A 20,031-nucleotide genomic window follows, 5' to 3' on the forward strand; every position below is an offset into this window, starting at 1 on the left:
CCTGCAGAATGCTGGACCATGAATACATGAGTAAATATATGAAAACTCCATTTAGAGTTCATTATGTAAGATAAATTGCATAGACTATTGAAACTCTCTCTCTTTGATTTTCTCACCGAGTATTCATATCATGGTTTTATGAGCTTGATTTTATTTTGGCCATTGTGCATTGGTAAGTGATCTATTTATGTTACTTTGCAGGATCCTTCCATAACAATTCTCAGAAAATTGCTTAGGAAGGTTGAAATAAAAAAAATGCTTTATAAGTTTGAAATGTTTTTATTTTTGTGTGTATTTCTATTTATGATTCACTATTTTCTAAACAATATGCAGAATGATTGGAATCTTGTGAAACAAGGGTGGGATGCTCAAGTTCTTGGTGAAGTCCCTTACAAGTATCCCTCTTCTTGCTTATTTTGTTCTTGATGGTGAATGAAGGGAACTATGTAATACATAAGAAGTCACTATGTTTATATTGTTGGCCCAACCTGGTGAACAAATGTTTCTCATTTAAGTCCTTCAAACTGGCCCACTGGGGTTAATAATTAATAAGATAGCAACTTTGTTATTAACCTTTTCTATTATATTATTAGAATTTTCATTTTTTTATTATTTTATTAGAATTTTCATTTTTTTAAAAATAACATTCTAAGGCTGTTATTTGAAAATTGTTTTAAAATCGTCAATTTTTTTATTTTTTATATAAAAATAATAAGAATTCTAAAATGATTTTTAAAAAACCGCCTTAGAATCCTCATTTTTTTATAAAAAAAAAAAAGAGGATCCATAGACATTTTTCAACATAAAACCATCTTAGTAGGGTATCATTCTAAGACATTTATTTGTTGAAAAACTGTCTTAGAATGATAGTTTATCTAAGATAATTTTTTAAGAACCGTTGTCAAAAGTCTTGATTTTTCATGACGTTGACTTCAAAGACAATTCAAAATCATCTTTGAATGTCTTAGAAAATCGTCGTTAAATGTGTTTTTTGAAGTATTGCAAATGTTTAATAGAAAAGAATAATCTTGAGAAAGAAAACATTTTGAAGCTATGCATTAATAACGTCATAAACTTCATAGCCATTACAGTTACATGTGAGCAACCATTCACAGTCCAATTTCACAAGTCCATCAAAAGTTCTAGCATGGGCATCTAATTTCAATTGACACACCACTACAATAATATATATATATATATATATATATATATATATATATATATATATATATATACTAGATAGATTACAAAGCACTATACTACACAAAAGTATATATATTTTTAAAGAACCTGATAGAAAATGTGAAAAATAAAACCTTTAAGTTGGTCATTCTTGAAGAACTCCTTCTCAAGAATGCGATCGAACATCTTGGCCAAGGTTTTGTTGGATTCAAGCAACGAGCCATTGGGTATGTTCCTGTAGAACCTTTCACAGGCTTCCTGGTCGAATCTGGCTGGGCTGCAAACCCTAGCGTAGATTGTGAGGCACAAAATGCAATACCAAAGTCCAAACACACGTCGTTTGTTCAGGACCAGAATCAACGTCATCATCATCATTTCGATGGCGAAGTAGTTATGCATGCATGTTTCGGGTTTGTTTGGGAAATTTTGGTGGCAATGGTGGTGCCCGTGGTGGTGCAGTGGCAATGAGAGAGGGCCAAACAGAAGGGTAGGGGTTTGTTTGAGAGACTAGGCGAGGGTTTCAAATTGAACTCGAGACGATGTAAGGCGTGCCAAAGTTATTATTATAAGAGACCCAACAATGTCAGTTTTATTTTAAAAAAAATGATGTAAACAACGCATTCCACAACATCAATTTTCAAAAACCGATATTGACATTGTACTAGTAACATCAGTTTCTTGAAAATTGGTGTTCAGTCTCTGCTCGTAACATCAATTTTTTAAAAATCGATGTTAATTTTCTATTAGTAACATCGATTTTTTGAAAGTCAATGTTTAAAAAATTCATTTATTTACAAAAATGACACAACAAATAATTTAACATTGATTTTTCTTGTAACCTATGTTAAATTGATGATGTTGAATATATATTTTGTAATAGTGGCTAGTGCTAAGTACTACCTCCATCTTATAAGATTGATGTTTAAGATTTTTTTCACATAAATCAAAATAACAAATATTCTAAAAGAATTAACATTTTAGGGAACAATTTTATTAAAATATTTTGATCGTTTCTCTTAATTTCAATATTTAATTTTCCAAGATTAAATTATTTATTACACGATAAATTAAAATAAATGTATTAATATCTCATTAGTCATTATTTGTTAGGTAGCGTAGGACAGATGAATGCTATCGATACTATTAGCTTTGACCAACGCAACGGTGATTCTAATTTGAAATTAGCGATAGTTCAAGCCAACGGCAAAATATTAGTTTTTTTCTTTAAATTTAGGAAAAAATTGACCTTTGCGTTAATATAGCATTAGCCATTAGTGTTGGGGCTGATGTTTGAACATTACAAGGCACATTTCTTGTACTAGAGTACATGGTAGGGGAATGAGATGATTAAGAAATAAATATGAGCCTTTAACACTTGAAGGAGTGTATAGTCAATCTTTAATTTTATTGCTTTTTTGAATGATATCAGTTTCATGATAGAGATGCTAATTGACGGCTTCCTAACTCGATTCCAACTTTTAATATCATATTTTTGACTTCTTATGCTCTTTGTAAGAATGATATTGTCTAGCTGATCAAACTTTCATTTTTTTATTAACTTGACTTGCTGGCAAAGTGTGATCGATGCAACACCAATTTAACAACTGAATTTTCAACGAAGATATATATATATATATATATATATATATATATATATATATATATATATATATATATATATATATATATATATATAAACCATATATATATATATATATATAAACCTAAAATCGTAGAAACAATAAACACCACTGACTCCATATATATATATATATAATACGACCCATAACCTTGCATGGAAAATAAGCACACAGAAACAAGTCTCTACATGTGTGGAGTCCTTGTTGTTGTGGTGTGCCGGAAAACAAATTCAACAGTTCATTGAATAACATAACCATCTAGGTGCACCTTCACACTTTCTCACTGAAGCTTTATAGAGTCATATAGGTTGATAATTCAGAGAAAAGCTTCTATCCTACTATTTCTTTGGATTCGCCACTTCATCAACATGAAGCTTTCTGTGTTCTGGTTTGCATGGGCTTTTTCTCTTCTAATTTCCATGGCTTCTGCTGCTACAGTAGAACACACTTTCATTGTAATGGCTAATACTTTACTTCTTTACTCTACTAGTTGTGGGTTGTGTTTGTTGTTTAATCTTTCTTTCTTTCTCTATTTCTTTCTTCAAACGAAATTGTCTAACTTACCTCAAGTAAAGTTGAGGTTAAAAAAATTCCATCTTAAATTTTTGGTATAATTTATATGTACAATCAGTCATTTTGAAGTATATAAATTTCTTTTTACCAATTGTTGCGCTACTAGAAACCGAGAAAAAAAAAGTAAAAAAATACTAAAAATATAGATATAATAGGTAATATGGTATGATATAATAAATTAATAAAAATAAAAAATTAGTTAATTAGGTGTTTGAAAATTTAGAATGTTAAAAAATCATAGTTATTTTTTAATTTGTTATTGACAGGTCATCCTTACACAGACATGAATTTATTATTTTGTAATCAGTACGTATGACTTCTACATAACTATTTTTTTTTTATAACTCAGTATATGAGCTTATTAATCCTTACCCAACTCATCACTCAACTACTCCCCAGGTCACCTACCTTAACCACTTGCAATAAGATATTAATGTCGACCCTTTCTCATGCACACTGTATGCTGTAACACATACTAGCTAGTAAGAAACTAATATAAAATTAAACATGTTTCTGATTTCTGCACACTACTTATAATTTAATACTGATCAATATCAATTAATAATTTGTTGAAATTTCATGTGCTGCAGGTTCAAAACAAGGCTGTCACACGCTTGTGCAAAGAGCGAGTGATTGTCACAGTGAATGGACTTTACCCTGGACCAAGGATAGATGTCCGAGAAGGGGACGCTGTGGTTGTTCACGTAATCAACAAGTCACCCTACAATATCACTATTCATTGGTAAACATTTTTGGATAATTTCAATCAATTTTTTCCTCTCCTATTCCGTTTGCGCCGTGAATCAATAGTTCAGTCAATCCTTGATGGGAGAGATGATTAATTTTCGTAAACTTGAAATAATAAAATGAGAATAAACCTTTTAGTCCTTTCAAAAATTAGAGACACTATTAAGAGATTTTTGTCACCAAGTTAATCCTATAAATATACAAAATGATCAATATAATTATTTTATATATTATTACTTTATTTTTCCACGTACAAAGATAAATATGATAATGTTTATATCTTTAATGTGGTAAGCTGATTCTTGGAGCTAGAGGTTAATTTCTTATCAGAAAATTTTAGACGATTATACCCTTAATCATTGTAGTTGAAGCAAAAGATTTGCTCGTAGAAAAAGAAAAATAATTTTTGAGTTTCTTGCCTAAAGGTACCTTGGTCTGGTACTGATGTTCCGATGGCACCATTCTAATTTCAATAATTTGAGTCTGAGTGAAATGACTATGGTATTTCTTTGCTGCTTCCCGGTCGCCTGAACGTCGTTTTCAATAATATTAAGCATTGAATAATTGTCCATTTTCAATATTTTTTTTCAGCCTTGCAGATTTTTATTTCATCTCACCGTTTGTTTCTTTTATTAATTTTATTGAGTGACTAAGCTTTGGATTAACTTTTTAATTATTACCAAAATTATTTGTGAATATTTTATGTTATTTGACACCTAATGATATAAAGAAAGAATAGAGAAAAGAGGAGTATTAGCTATGCATTTTCTACCACAATTTTTAACACATATTCTTTTGGTTAAAAATTGTTAAAATTATAAAATTGAGAGATTCATTAAACAGAAAGTTAGACTCATTGAAATTTGTTATATTTAATCAATTTCAACAAATAAAAATAAAGAGTGTGTTGTTAGTATTTTTTTGTGAAGAAAAAAATATAAATATTGTAAATGATATGATTTGAAAGAAAGATGGAGATAAATAATATATATTAACAGACTATTTCTAATTAAAAGGTGTTTAAATATAATTATTCTTATTCTTATTTGTTTAGAAGATGTGTTTAGCTTGAGATGTTGAAAAGTCAAAAGCGGTCCCATAAGGCTTCAAGAAAGATGGGCGGAGAGTTCAAAGACATATATTTCTTAGCAGCTTAGCTGTTAACAAAATTTTTCCACTTACCTAATTTCGTAATTATTTATTGGTCAAAGCAACATGTTTTCTTATTATTATTACTTCAGATAAATTGTATAATTCATCAAAAGTTAGTTGTACGCAAGGGTAACTACATAATTAACCGACAGGTTACATAAGTATTAGCTAGCATTGAAGGTTACGTTGTTCAATTTTCTTCTATGTGGTACGAAACTCAATTTTCTCTCATTAGCCATATAATTGATCAACGTAAATATATGTAGGCATGGAGTGTTTCAGCTCTTTAGTGCATGGGCAGATGGTCCTGAATATATAACCCAATGCAATATTCGTCCTCAAAATAGTTATACCTATAAATTCAATGTTATACAACAAGAAGGTACATTGTGGTGGCATGCTCACTCAGGAGTTTTACGTGCCACGGTTCATGGTGCTTTCATCATTCACCCTCGTTCGGGTCTGTTTCCTTTTCCCAAACCCCACAAACAAGTACCAATAATATTAGGTAAGTGCAAATCTTTGAATATAATTATAAAATTTGTAATTACATGAAAATAAATTCCATGACAAGAAAATGATTTTTTGTATTTTTTAATTAAAATATAGGTGATTGGTATGACGGTAATATTGTGGATATTTATCAGCAAGTACTCCTTCTCGGGGATGTAAGGCCCTCTGCTGCCTACACCATCAATGGTTTGCCTGGTGATCTCTACAATTGCTCTAGAAATCGTATGTTCCTATTTTTACCTTCTAATATAGTATATACTAACGCATAAATATACTCTTACAAATTAACTACTTTTCATTTGTGATTCCATTAATTTTAGAATATCTAAAGTTGACCACTTAAATTCAAATGCAAACATGTGTTGAACTCATAGCTTCAAAATTTGAAATCATGGTTTTGTTATGCTTATCCCTTTATGACTAATAGTGGGCCATGTTTCAAATTATTGCATTTTATTATAATGGCGGCCGTATTTATGTACAATTTTTATAATTGCAATTAACTATATGTAGCTGCACGCAAATGCAACTAACCCATGTGAGTTCAACTATAAATTGTAATACAGTCTTAGATTTTAAATTGTACAATTGTTATTGCAATCCTAATATTGTTGAAAATTCGAGACAATTAATAAGACTCCATTTATAAAAAATAAATTATTAAATGGTTCATGAACACTATTTTTATGATTTCAACCAATTTTTATATTACATATATATAAGTTTCATTAGTTTACAAATAAAAATAACACTAGTTATGGTTGAGTTCTTTTTCAAAACCCTATTATATTAGTTATAATTACGGTAGTGAGCATCAATTTGAAACATTGACGTCTAACATCTAAACTCATTCAAACTGGTCCATCTATCTTCGGATGTGCATGATCGATCTTTTTAATATTATATTACATGTGCCTGATTAATTTTTTAATACAATTCAGAGATGTTCAAGCTAAAGGTAAAGCCAGGGAAGACCTACTTGCTAAGAATGATCAACGCTGCATTCAATAACAACCTTTTCGTCAAGATAGCCAACCACAGCTTCACAGTTGTTGCCATGGACGCTTCCTACATCGAACCCTATGTGACCGACATCATCACCATCGCCCCTGGCCAAACTGCTGACGTGCTCTTCAAAGCCGACCAACCCATAGGCTCATATTACATGGCAGCCTCTCCTTACGTTGTGGGCCAGCCAGAAGCCCTATTCGACACCACGACAACTCGCGGCATTGTCGCTTACGAAGGCTACACGACATCATTAAAAGACTCGAAGCCCATTGTGCCACTACTTCCACCCTTCAACGCCACACCAATTGCTCACAAATTTTTTAGCAACATCACGAGCTTGGTGGGGGGCCCACATTGGGTCCCGGTCCCACTTGAGGTGGACCAGCACATGTTCATCACCATTAACATTAACCTAGAAAGGTGTCCCAGGAATGGCACGTGTCAAGGTGTATTTGGACAGAAATTCTCCGCAAGCATGAACAATGAATCATTTGTGCACCCCGTTGGAAAAGGGTACTCTATGTTGGAAGCATCGTTTTATAATGTGAGTGGTGTGTATACTACTGATTTCCCTGACAAGCCTCCAATCATATTTGATTTCACAAACCCTAAAATTGCTTTGGATACGAAGTATTTGTTTACGCCGCCAAAATCGACCAAGGTGAAGAAACTCAAGTTCAATTCGACCGTGGAGGTTGTGTTTCAAAATACACAAATTATGAATGCGCAAAGCCACCCCATGCACCTTCATGGGTTTAGTTTCCATGTTTTGGCTCAAGATTTTGGGAATTTCAATTACACCAAAGATAAATACAAGTTTAATTTGGTGAATCCAATATTTCGCAACACGATTGCTGTGCCAGCTGGAGGATGGGCTGTTATAAGATTCAAAGCTAACAATCCAGGTAAAATTCGTGATCAAAATATCTTCATTATTTTTTAACATTAGTTAGATATTTAATTTTCTAATCTTAGAATTTGATTGAGATACATGGTACACTAATATCTTCAAAAAAAAAATTATAGGGATGTGGTTTGTGCATTGCCATGTGGATGATCATCAGTTATGGGGACTAGACATGGTTTTCGAGGTTGAGAATGGACCAACTCCTTCAACTTCTCTCCCTCCACCACCTGCTGATCTACCTAAATGTTAGCTATATATTTTCCTGGAGAATGCAATCACAAAATCACATGTCAATATTAATTTCCCCTCTTCTTTTTCAGTGTATTTAGTAAGCCATTTTTTTTAAATTTCAAGCAATAAATTAATAATAGTTTCACTTAAACACAACATCAAGCAAGATAAGTAAACCAGAATTATCTGTAAATTCTTGCTATAATTAATAAAAGGAGCTTACTAAGCGCACTCTCCCGTGTCCACCGGCCAACTCTCCTCCTTTTCATTCTACTATTTGTTTTTATTTTAATAATAAATATTTCATCTGGTGAAAGTGTATTCTTCATATTTTGGAGAAATAAAAAAGATGGATATATATATATGAGCTTAAACTATTTTGTAACCAATAATACTTGTCTATAATATACGCTTCAATTGCGCATCTTAAAATGTGATCGACATACGATACTTAAATCTAATTCAATTCTTAAAAAATTTGTAAGGTTTTCACATAGACTAATTTTTAGCCTAAAGGAGGTGTGTTCGATATCTTACATTAACCAAAATATATTATATAAATGATATGGAACCAATATCATTTTACAAACCGTTAGTGTAATATTCATAGTAACTCATTCTAAAATGATATTAAAAATTATTCTAGTAAGTGTGATTAGTTCTATGGCGTACTCTTGGGTTATTATCCAGTCACTTGTAGATTTTCAATTCTACAAATTTTATGTTTAATGTCAAGTTTGCAACAAAATTGTGTTAAAAATCTCACATTGATTAGAGATATGTTCAAAATATTAAAATGTATGTGAAAGATAACTTTTATCTTATAAATTAATTTTGTAGAGTTAAATTAGACTCATAATTTATATTGGGTAAGAATCGTGATATTATTAGAAATCATATTGTTTTATTATCATCAGCATAAAAGTATTACTTTGATAAAATAAAATAAAAACAGTAATTTTCCAGTTTTTGTTAGCCACATTTTGATTTTATTTTACTTTAGAAAGAAATTCTCAAATTGAATTTTGAAAATGACTTTATCCCACACTACCACACATGTAATTTTTAACAATATTTTTTTGTCTTAACATTTAATAAAATATTATTAAAATCTTTTAACAACATTAAAAAAATGTCACCAAATATGAACTGATTAAATAACGTGATCCATGCAGAAGAAGCAACTTGAAAGTGCTGGAAGCAACAACCCATCACGTATCCAGACTATCTAACCCAAGACGGGCTTGACCAATGCGGAACAATAAATCCAAAACCAATTTTAAACTTTGATCCAAGGATTTGTTATTATAAACGATAAAATAACTAAAAAAAATTAAAATGTCACAAATTACCCGTCATATCATTATTTAACGGATAGACTTAATGGCAGAAATCAAAAACTAAACAAATAATAGCTTAAGGATCAAAACCGGTTAAATAAAAGTTTAAGATTTTGAAATGTATCTAATTTCATGTAAAATGACAATGATTACTTTATTTTATTAGTCTAATTTCTATTTTTCATTTTACTTTTATCAAACCAAAAAAAATACATTTTTAATTAAGACATATAAAAAGCCTGAAGGCTGTCCACAGAACCCACAATCAAGTCCATTTACCCCAATTTAAATAGGCTCAATAAATTGATTGAGTTAAAAAATTCCACAATTTAAATAGGCTCAAAAAATTAAAACTCAAACATTGCGGACTGCGAGTGATGCGGATCCCGGGTCCAAGCCCCAATGTTTGGCTTACGAGACACATGCTTGCAATTTCAATTTTTAAATAACAGGGTGCACTTCATCTAATGAAATTGCCACCATGTTAATATCCCAATTAGTAAAAATTACCTTATTTTTAATAAATAGTATATTTTACAACATTTTAATAAATTATTTAAAAATATATAATTTGGTTAAAACCCTTCCCAAGTCCCAACCTTAGCCGCAAAATCCACATTTGGATTCGTTCAGGCCACACGAGCAACAACAATACAAGTATATCCCTCGTGGCACTGCAATTCGAATCAGCAAGTAATCACAGTCACAAAAAGGAAAACTATACGAAGAAGATAAGTGTGGGACCAACAGTATCACAAACCATTCCCTGCCTCTCAATCTCTTTGCTCTCAGTGCCTTAGAACACAATCCATGTAACCACCACTAGCACCATACCACACTGCCAAAATCAACAAACCAAAAAGGTAAACTTTTTGCAACAACCATGGTTGCAATGGCAGCAGCAACAGCATCCACCCAGTTGATTTTCTCAAAGCCTTGTTCCCCTTCACGTCTATGCCCCTTCCAACTATGTGTCTTTGACACTAAACAAGTGCTATCAAGTGGCAGGAGAAGGCATGTGGGGGGTTCTGGAGTTAGGTGCATGGCTGTGGGGGAAGCAGCAACCACTGGGACAAAGAAGAGAAGTGGATATGAGCTTCAAACACTCACTAGCTGGTTGCTGAAGCAGGAGCAAGCTGGGGTGATTGATGCAGAACTCACTATTGTGCTGTCTAGCATTTCCATGGCATGCAAACAGATTGCTTCTTTGGTGCAAAGAGCTAACATTTCCAACCTCACTGGGGTTCAAGGTGCTGTCAATGTTCAAGGGGAAGACCAGAAAAAGCTTGATGTTGTTTCAAATGAGGTCAGTGTTGCAATTGTTGTACTTTACATGTTTATAGATCGTGGTTTGCAGATGATCAGTTCATGATTCGTGATTGGTCGTGATATGATCGTTAAGGAAAACAACAATCTCTAACTCAGTGGGTTGGAGGACACTCCTGGTGGCGTGGTGTCTGACCCACAACCAAAAGTGTTGCAATTACAATATTCCATGGTTTTTTTTCTAGAATTATATATATATGTAGTTGGTTCAATTCAGTGAGCAATTAATTTTTGTTTTTGCCCAAGTTAAAATTATGAAAACATGTATGATGTATCTTGAAGAACTAGATTACAAGGGATTGTTTGTCAAAGTTTGTAAACAAATTTATGGGCTGTTGAATGTGAAGGCTTAATTAGGTAACTATGGTTGACAAGCAAGGTATTGTTTTTGCATTTATCAGGTTTTCTCAAACTGCTTGAGGTCAAGTGGGAGGACAGGGATAATAGCATCAGAGGAGGAAGATGTGCCAGTGGCAGTAGAAGAGAGTTATTCTGGAAACTACATTGTGGTGTTTGACCCACTTGATGGGTCATCCAATATTGATGCTGCAGTGTCAACTGGGTCCATTTTTGGGATATACAGCCCCAATGATGAGTGTCTTGCTGACATTGATGATGACCCCACCGTAAGTCTTCCATTGTTTATTATTTCATTTCAGTTAATCAAAGGATTGACAACGGCTCAAATAAAATGAGCCTAGAAAATCTAGTTTCAAAGGTAAGGAGGATAATTAGGTTTGACTAAAAGAAAACTGAAAATCTTGGTTTAAAAATGTGACTAATAAGGTTTAAGAAAAAAAATGGCTGTGAATCAAGTAGAATATATACATCTTACTTTAGATAAAAGTAAATTGCCATTCTTCTAATTTTCATTTTAATCTCTGTAAGATGCTAAGATAATGTAATCAGAAAGTTACTGAAAAAAAATATATTGAAGGTTGACTCAACTAGTAAAATCAAGCATGTCAACATAAAGATATTGAATTGAATTCTTACTAGTGGTTCATAACACTAATTCAGACTTGTAAAATATTATCTCCACCCTCCCCCTTATACACTATCTTAAAAAGGAAGAGTTGAAAAAAAAAATTGCAAAAACAGATTGTTAGTGAAATTCAGCGCTTAATGTTATGCATATGCTAATTTGCAGCTTGACACAACAGAACAAAGATGTATTGTGAACGTGTGCCAACCTGGAAGCAACCTTCTTGCAGCTGGTTACTGCATGTATTCTAGCTCAATAATCTTTGTTCTCACACTTGGAAATGGAGTGTTTGTGTTTACATTGGACCCGATGTATGGCGAATTCGTTTTGACTCAGGAAAACCTCCAGATACCTAGAGCAGGCAAAATCTATGCATTCAATGAAGGTAATTATCAGTTGTGGGATGAGAAGCTAAAGAAATATATTGATGATCTCAAGGACCCAGGTCCAAGCGGCAAGCCTTATTCTGCAAGGTACATTGGTAGCTTGGTAGGAGATTTCCACAGGACACTGCTATATGGTGGCATTTACGGGTACCCCAGGGACAAGAAAAGCAAGAATGGGAAACTAAGGCTCCTGTATGAATGTGCTCCTATGAGCTTCATTGTAGAACAAGCTGGTGGAAAAGGGTCAGATGGCCATCAAAGAATACTCGACATTCAACCAACAGAGGTATGTATAGATGGACCTTGTATGTCTCTAAATGCTTTAGAAGTTAAGGATGAATGTTATAATGGATAGTTTTATTCATTCCTTAACCTTTATGGACAGATTCATCAACGTGTGCCACTGTACATTGGGAGCGTTGAAGAGGTAGAGAAGGTGGAAAAGTACTTGGCTTAAACGATAAGCTAATGCAAGAGGTTTACTTGTGTATGAAAACTATGCCCAATCAAAACTTCCAAAGCAATACAATCAGGTTTTAAGGAAGAATTCTTTTTATACCCCCCTCCCCCTCCGTCCTTTTGTGCAAAGAAAAAAGTGATGCCAACAATCTTCATATCAGTTTGAACAAGAATTTTGTATAACTTTGAACATGTTTCAAATTGGATATAATTTTGTTCATTCTGGCAATATTTCTGCCAAGAGAAGCAATCATGTCAGTAAATTTCAAACCCTTCTTTCTCACTGATACCAAATCATGTGAAATGGTTCTAGATGTTAACTAAATGACTGTTACTACCTATTACTTTCGATGAGAACTTCTGGAGGACTTAAGTATTTAACGCAATCAAACTCTGGGAAATTTTTTACTGTAAGACATTTGACATGAATTTAGATTTGAGCTTATCAGATATTACCAGATGAAACTTGAAATTTATGCACCGATGTATTAGCACTACAACTAAATTAAAGCAAGTGCTGACTGATTAGGGTCGAAGAGACAATATTTAAACTAATCAGGACCAATGACTAAATATATCATTTACCAATTGGTATCTTGTTTTCCCGCAAACTGTTAACAAATACAAAACTTGGATGTTTTAAAGTAAAATAATCACCATATCCATTTAAGATTCTTGAAAAAATTTAAATCCCAGCATGTCTAGTCTTTCCCTTGCCTCTTCCATTGAAAGTTTAACTGTCACCACATAGATCCAGAAATTGCTTAAATGACTTAGACTTCATTACAAGGCTGTTAACCATAATTGCCATCAAAATGTAACCCAACTAAGATTAATCCTTACAATAAACCAAAACAAGGGAGGAAGCTATCTACAATCATTTTTTAAGCTTGACCAAATAGGCTAAGCTTGTAAGGTATAAATGAATAGCAGGTTATCATTCTAAATTCAGTGCAACAGCAGAGAGCAATTCTTTGGAACAATAGATATAAACATCTCCTGCAGTGAGCTCACGTTAATAAGTCAGGCTGAGTCATTCTTCAAATTGTCATTTATGTACAATTTTCCCAATCCACAGACTACTGGCGGTTTTTCTCTGTTGGCATATTATAGCACAAATTAATACTGTTTGATCAACAAAGAAAATTTATACGAATGAAGACTTTTTTTGAAAAAAAATTACAGAATAATTGAAAAAATAAATTTACCAGGGCTTATAACTGTTATGTTTTTTGTGACAGATTTCATTGCAGTCATACAATCAGGGCCTGCAAAAATGAAAGCTTCTCAGTATATTATGGTTTAGCCTACAAAACTAAGATACAAAATAGGTTTCATTACCTAGTATTTTCATGTCTTTCTCACATAGAACTTCTGCCACAGTTGATAATTCAGGCGTAGCATGATTACCATTGCATTCATGAGATGAGCTGTTAAATAGTGGAAAATATTATTTTCAAATACAAGAGTTGGATCAATAACAAAGTAGGACTTGCGGCAGAAAACAGAAACAATACCCTGAAGCGTTATCCATTGAAGGACTTGGTGTTGGATGGCAAGAAAAATCCATGCCTTCACAAGAAAAGTCTAGATCATTTAACATTTCTGTGAAGGAGAAGTCCGTCCCTAAGGCATCAAAGTTAGGAAACTCAATGTCAAATATGTCCAATTCCTTTTCAGACTCAGATGTAGAAATCTCATTGGGCAATGGATTGTCCAATCTCCCAGGCACATCAGCAGCATCAAAGTTCAACCTGCTTCTAACATGATCCCTCTTACTTACCTTCTCTGAATTTGTCTTGACAGGAGAAATACAATGACTCATCTCTATGTAAGCCATCTGTTTTGCAGGGCTGACCATAACTCTCTTGGTGGAAATTACAGTGCAATGACTGGGTGTAACTGCACGGTTGCAAGTTGCAACTGAAGAAACCTCAGCAGGGGATATATGTGTATCACTGTGAGAAGATTTTGTTCTAGGAGGTGTCTTTGGAACTGGCGAATTACTTGGAACAGAAGTTGTAGACCGGTTGAATAAACATTTAGCAACATTGTATCCCTGAACCTGTGACTCCCTGGGTATGCATTTCTCTGATGAAGATTGAATGGTAGAAGGCTGAGCTACCATTGTATTATTGACAGCTTTATCAGATTGTTGCAGAGCATTTTGACCTGAAAATAGAGATAAGGCAAATGTATGTGATGATTTCATGAGATTAAACAATAATTATAACAGATGCACAAGTTGAGGTAACCATACCTTGAACAACAATTTTCCTACTGGATGATCTACCACGGGGTTTTTTAGCAGCTGAAGGAGCATCCACAGCTTTAGTATCCTTTCTCTTTCTGTCACAGACATTCAGCGTTGGTGTTGAGAAGTTTCCACCCTCAACATTTGAATTGCTAGATTGAGGCAATGGCGGTGCATTCGATTTGATTTGCACAGAAGTAGGATTACCTAATACAAAAGCAGCGACAATCACAATTGCAAACTAATGGAGGAACAGTTTGGAACAATTTCCAATCAAGCATGAAAATGAAGTACATCTTATTTTACACCTCATACTTCGTTGTACCATGCAAGTGTAAACTAATTTTCGTTCCAAAATTTCAACCATCTGACTTTTCACCTACTTAACCAAGCACATCCCGGGGACAAATTCCACTTCAATTGCAACTTAATGCAAAAAGGTTTTAATCAATTATGTTTAGTTTCAGAACTTGAGGCAGTTGATAATCATTTTTCAACATATTATCGAGTATGCTCATTCCTAGCTTAAACATGTATATGAAACATACTGAAACACCACCAAGTCAATCATAGTTCTTCACTCTCCTCTACTATAGATATCAATGATTCTCCATCACTCTTCAGGACCATAATCCAGGTAAGAAACCCAAATTGGAGGCTCCTAGCATGCATATACTATTTGTTGCCTTAATTTAATGTTTATAACATAATTTGAGAATTGATTAATTGGTCAACTTGGGAATTTCTGCATCAGAGAACTTATAAAATTCTCCAAGAAGAATAATTATCAAACATAGAACCTGCACATATATTAAGGGGAAAAAAGGGAAGGGGGAGAGGTTGTACCTGGTTGAGATTTGTAACCAAATGTCGGTTGAGGAACCGTTACAACTGCAGATTTTGCAGCAGATGCGGGTGCAGGGAGGTTTCCACTAGCATTGTAAGCAGTCATTACATTATGCATGCCTTGCAACAGCATCTGAACCCGGTTCTTCTCTTGTTCTACTGCAGCCCGTTCCTGATTCAACATCACTTTCTGCTCCTTCAAGCAGATATACTCATCCAACATCTCCCCCAAAGTCAACAAAGTCTTTGGTGCCTAAAAAAACCCCAAATTTTTTCATCAATACCCAAAACCTAAAATACCCACATGAATAAATCTTCAACTAAACGGAGGAAAACAAAAGTACTAAAAAATTAAGATAAAAAAATTACGATCCAGATGGTCAAATCTTCACAATAGCCGAGAAAGCCAAAAGGGTCGGGAAAAAAATTAAAAATGAGGGACGAAAAATCCAAACTTTAGGATGAGAATCAAAGACCCAGATGATGAAATCTGTATAAAAACCGATGAAAACAAAATGTGTGGAAGAAGATACACAAGCATGCAGCAAAAACAAAAGGGTGAAGGGATACCTCATGAATGGGTGAATGGGAGATGAGAGAAGAAGCTTCGTTTCTGAAGGTGGAGCGAGTGGAGGAGAAGTTGTTGTCGCAGAGGTATCTGTCGACGATGAAAGCGATCTGAGTAGGGGTGACCTTGCCCTTCCCGAACACCTCTGGCTTTCTGGCTTTGGATTGCTTCCCCGCCATTGCTGTTACACTCAAATCAGATCAGATGAATTGGCGCTGCGTTAAAAAGGGTGCGGCAAAGGACGCGCGAGTTTTTTTGAACTGGGGCCTGAAACTAGGAGTTTTGGCGGTAATAAGCAAAACGTTCTCTGCCACAGTCAAAAGTCAAAACCTTGGACTCGGTGAGGTTAATAATAATAATAATAAATGTTTTACAATTTGAGGCCTCCTCAAGGTGTTTTGAACTTGAAGTATGTATTCTCTCTGGTGAAAATTTCCAGTAGGAGAAAAATACATGCAAAAATATAAAATGGTTGAAAAAAATTATAAGTCATTCCTTTTTGTGTACTTCTCTTTCTTATTGTAAATTTTCAGTATTGGAGAGAATTTGCATACTTAAACAGTTAAACTTGTGGGTACTTATAAGACTACCATTTTTTAAAGGAAAAAAAAAACTTATTTTGACTAAACAAGGCCGGCTCAACATATTTTTAAACCTAAAGCTAATCTTGAAAGTGAGGCCGTTTTAAAATAAATAATTATTTTTAAAAAATATTTATTATATTTTATTAAAATAATTATATTTTTATCATTGAAAATTTATTTGTCGAGCTTTTAGAGATGTAAAATTATTTATAAAACTATTGTAATCAATTTCTTTAAACATTTATTTTTGATATTAAAGTCAATTATTCAATCTTTATTGAGATATTGTTGATCTTAAATAAAATTTTATTAATTTTAATTTTAGGGTAGAGAGTGTAAAAGTGACTTTTGGATTAATTTTAGTAATAATTGATATATTTAGAGAAAAACTTTTGATGTGTCCTGTTAGACCCTAATTTTATTCAAGTAAAAAAAAAGAAAACAAAAAAATGAAAAAATAAAGAAAAGAAAAAAAATAGAGAAAAGGAAAAAGAGAGATAAAAAAGAAAAGAAAGAAGAAGAAAAAAGAAAACAAAAGGAAAAAGGACAAGAAAGGAAAGAAGAAAGAAGAAAAAAAAAAAGCAAACGTGCAAGAAAAAAACAAAAGAAAAATATAGTATGACTTATTGGGCTCTCAAGTAGAGACCATTAGGTCAAGAAAAAGCACAATGCATAAAAGGAAAAGAGAAAAGTGTGAGACAAGAGGCACCCAAGATAGAGCAACCAATCACGTTGCGTCATTTGGCCACACCGGAAGAGAAGTGAGAGGGGTCACTAGATATCCTCTCATTCTCTCACAATTCCCTCTCCCCTTCTTTTCTCCTATTATTTCTTCCTTCTATCTTCTTTCTTTTTTCCGTGATATTGCTTCATTTTGTGCTATCTCGTTAGTGGGCACCTTGGCCGCCGGCGAGTTTCTTGCAGATTGAATCCCTTTTTTTCATTTGTTATTGCGTTTTGTTTAGTTTTTTTCACACGTTCCGCATTCACCACTGTTTCTTCTTTATTCTTATTTTGTTTGCGCCACCATGCCTCTAGCAGCGCCTCTGCCGCCATCGCATCACCACTGTCCCTATGGCAGTCTCGCATAGCCTGCCAGTGGCACCGAGGGGAGTGCGCACCACTCTCCATGGTGGTTCCTCAGTTGTCGTGTCGTTTGGAGGCTAGGTCATCTAGGTTTTTCACAACCCTGATACCTAAATGCGGTTTGGGTCGGGTTGCTCTGACCCAGTTCCAACCTAACCCTAAAAAAACGTAAAAAAAAAATAATTATTGTTTAACTACCTTTTTAATACATACATCTATTTTTGTTTTGGGTGTAGCCCATTTTTGCAGTCTCTAATAAGATGGAAATGCTATTCACACTATGTTTTTCATACATGCACATTTTTATGTTTTGAGCTAGCCCATTTCTGCGAAGTATGAAATAAAATGAACACAACTATTTACACCTTTTTCTAAACATATGCACCATTTTCATTTTGGACCCAACCTTTTTTTTTATGTTCGAAACAAAATAAAATTTATGGTTACACCCCTTTTTTTATATTTGCACCCCTATCACTTAGGATGGTGACTAGGTCCGTCATATCAGCACTCTGTTTGTGTTGACTAACTCTAAGTCAACACTTTGACTTTGGAAAAAAATAATTATACATATTAGTAAATAATTTTTTATTTTATTGTATTTCTTTATCGTCTTTATCGTTTATTTTTCAATGTGATTTTTTTATCATTGCCTAACTAGTTAGTTTAATTAATAATGCATTGTAAATATCTCGTTATGCATCTTATTTTTCCCACGTTTCCATCCCACATCCTTAAGTACTAAGTATACTCCCCACTTCTATTCTATCACTTTATATTCTCCTTATATTTATTCGATTTCCTATCACTATGTCAATTATTTGTTTATTTCTTTTTACAAATCCGCATTAGCATTATTTAGTACACGCTTATGTTCTGTGCACTCCATGTTGGGTCTCTGACTTGCTTGGTGATGTTTCAATAACATGTGAGTAAATTTTGTGAATGACATGTTAGGTCTCTGACTTACTTGAATTCACAAATTTTACCATAAAACTAAAGTCTTTTATAAAAAAGATAACGTTCTTAAATGAATAATCTTTCAATGTTATATCCACTCCATGTTGGGTCCCTGACTTGGTTGGTAGTGTTTTAATAGAGTATGAGTAAATTTTGTGAATGTTATGCTAGATTTTTTACTTTTAACTTTATAAAGTTTATCACAAAATCAAAATCTTTCAAATAATAATAATAACAACAACAACAACAATAAAATCAACCTAAATGCAATCACTTTTTTACAAAAAACTTCATAAGTCTGATTTTCTCATTGTATCTGGGATAAGTAGGAATGAGAGCAAATCTCTTGTCGACCCAAAATAAAAACTAAAAACAATCTTTTTTTTAAATTAAAGAAAAATTTGATTTCCTTTTCTAAATAAAAAATAATATAACAAAATATAATTCAAGTTTTCAAGAGAAGATAAATAATTAAATCACTTTATTTTTAACACACTCGATTAAAGGCTGTTGTCTTCATGATGGATGTGTGGGTGTTAACACATTCCTTGTGCGTAAATGACTCTCCAATCCTTTTTCTCAAATCGTAGACCATTTCTTATCCTTTTTTATTTTTTCGATATTTTTCTTAAATAAACGTTAGTAACATCTTCTCAAGTTTTTTCTTTTTTAGAAAATAATTTATCAATTTTTTTATTTTAACGTCCCATCGTGACTCACATTAGGACATATCCAATTAAAAAATAACGTTAATATATATTGTAATTAATAAGTAATTAATTTTTTAAGTGACACAAAACTATAAAAGATATTTGAGTATCACCGTACAAATATTGTAGATTTGCAGCATCACTCTCTGTTCTACAAGAAAATTGGCTCACTACATTAGAATAACATACATTAAAAATTATATAAAATATTAATTGTATAAGATATTAATTTGGGGGCTAAAGCAAGAACTTGGGCTCCTTTATGCTTTAGCCGGCCCTATGACTAAATTTGGATTCGAATTCCAATTTTTATTAACTTGTAAAAACACTCAAGGTTAGATTTGAGCCCATTCCCAAACATGTTCGGCTGCTCATTGTGTATACTAATATGTTTAATTATTCATTTTACTTTTATTTTATAAAAAAAATGGTATGCGTAAGAATTAAAAGATGATGATTTTAGATATAGAAATTGAAAGACCTCTTATAGTTAGTAATTGAACCTCTTATATATATATATATATATATATATATATATATATAAAATGAGAGGAAACATCTTATATAAAAA

The 20,031-nt window shown here is 33.0% G+C and overlaps 3 protein-coding genes across 3 annotated transcripts; 2 read left to right on the forward strand and 1 right to left on the reverse strand.

The window, feature by feature from the left end:
* The first annotated feature begins 2,962 nt into the window (after positions 1–2,962).
* Positions 2,963–8,209, forward strand: LOC114419005 (laccase-7-like). Its single transcript, XM_028384578.1, has 6 exons — positions 2,963–3,277; positions 3,986–4,137; positions 5,561–5,802; positions 5,904–6,029; positions 6,749–7,723; positions 7,845–8,209. Exons 1-6 carry the CDS (start codon positions 3,191–3,193, stop codon positions 7,973–7,975), a joined length of 1,713 nt encoding a protein of 570 aa, XP_028240379.1. The 5' UTR covers positions 2,963–3,190; the 3' UTR covers positions 7,976–8,209.
* Positions 8,210–9,984: 1,775 nt separating this feature from the next.
* On the forward strand, positions 9,985–12,741 carry LOC114419007 (fructose-1,6-bisphosphatase, chloroplastic). Its single transcript, XM_028384581.1, has 4 exons — positions 9,985–10,602; positions 11,024–11,248; positions 11,773–12,279; positions 12,379–12,741. The coding sequence occupies exons 1-4, from the start codon at positions 10,180–10,182 to the stop codon at positions 12,448–12,450; spliced, it is 1,227 nt and encodes a 408-aa protein (XP_028240382.1). The 5' UTR covers positions 9,985–10,179; the 3' UTR covers positions 12,451–12,741.
* Positions 12,742–13,152: 411 nt separating this feature from the next.
* LOC114419006 lies at positions 13,153–16,382 on the reverse strand. The gene is made up of 7 exons (XM_028384580.1): positions 16,123–16,382; positions 15,553–15,805; positions 14,713–14,913; positions 13,970–14,624; positions 13,794–13,882; positions 13,661–13,720; positions 13,153–13,548 (listed from the first exon to the last, which is right to left on the reverse strand). The coding sequence occupies exons 1-7, from the start codon at positions 16,297–16,299 to the stop codon at positions 13,532–13,534; spliced, it is 1,452 nt and encodes a 483-aa protein (XP_028240381.1). The 5' UTR covers positions 16,300–16,382; the 3' UTR covers positions 13,153–13,531.
* Between the last annotated feature and the right edge of the window lie 3,649 nt (positions 16,383–20,031).

The sequence above is a fragment of the Glycine soja genome, chromosome 7 (genome assembly GCF_004193775.1).
Source record: "Glycine soja cultivar W05 chromosome 7, ASM419377v2, whole genome shotgun sequence".
NCBI lineage: Eukaryota > Viridiplantae > Streptophyta > Magnoliopsida > Fabales > Fabaceae > Glycine > Glycine soja.

What these genes read in the sequence shown, in the direction of transcription:
- LOC114419006 (XM_028384580.1), bottom strand. Translation starts at nt 16,299, where the DNA reads ATGGCGGGGAAGCAATCCAAAGCCAGAAAGCCAGAGGTGTTCGGGAAG. An exon ending in TGGTTACAAATCTCAACCAG is followed by an intron (nt 14,914 to 15,552) that starts GTACAACCTCTC and finishes CTTTTGTATTAG; the next exon opens with GTAATCCTACTTCTGTGCAA. An exon ending in TCAATGGATAACGCTTCAGG is followed by an intron (nt 13,883 to 13,969) that starts GTATTGTTTCTG and finishes ACTATTTAACAG; the next exon opens with CTCATCTCATGAATGCAATG.
- LOC114419007 (XM_028384581.1), top strand. Translation starts at nt 10,180, where the DNA reads ATGGTTGCAATGGCAGCAGCAACAGCATCCACCCAGTTGATTTTCTCA. An exon ending in ACATTGATGATGACCCCACC is followed by an intron (nt 11,249 to 11,772) that starts GTAAGTCTTCCA and finishes GCTAATTTGCAG; the next exon opens with CTTGACACAACAGAACAAAG. An exon ending in TCGACATTCAACCAACAGAG is followed by an intron (nt 12,280 to 12,378) that starts GTATGTATAGAT and finishes CTTTATGGACAG; the next exon opens with ATTCATCAACGTGTGCCACT.
- LOC114419005 (XM_028384578.1), top strand. Translation starts at nt 3,191, where the DNA reads ATGAAGCTTTCTGTGTTCTGGTTTGCATGGGCTTTTTCTCTTCTAATT. An exon ending in ACAAGTACCAATAATATTAG is followed by an intron (nt 5,803 to 5,903) that starts GTAAGTGCAAAT and finishes ATTAAAATATAG; the next exon opens with GTGATTGGTATGACGGTAAT. An exon ending in CTACAATTGCTCTAGAAATC is followed by an intron (nt 6,030 to 6,748) that starts GTATGTTCCTAT and finishes AATACAATTCAG; the next exon opens with AGATGTTCAAGCTAAAGGTA.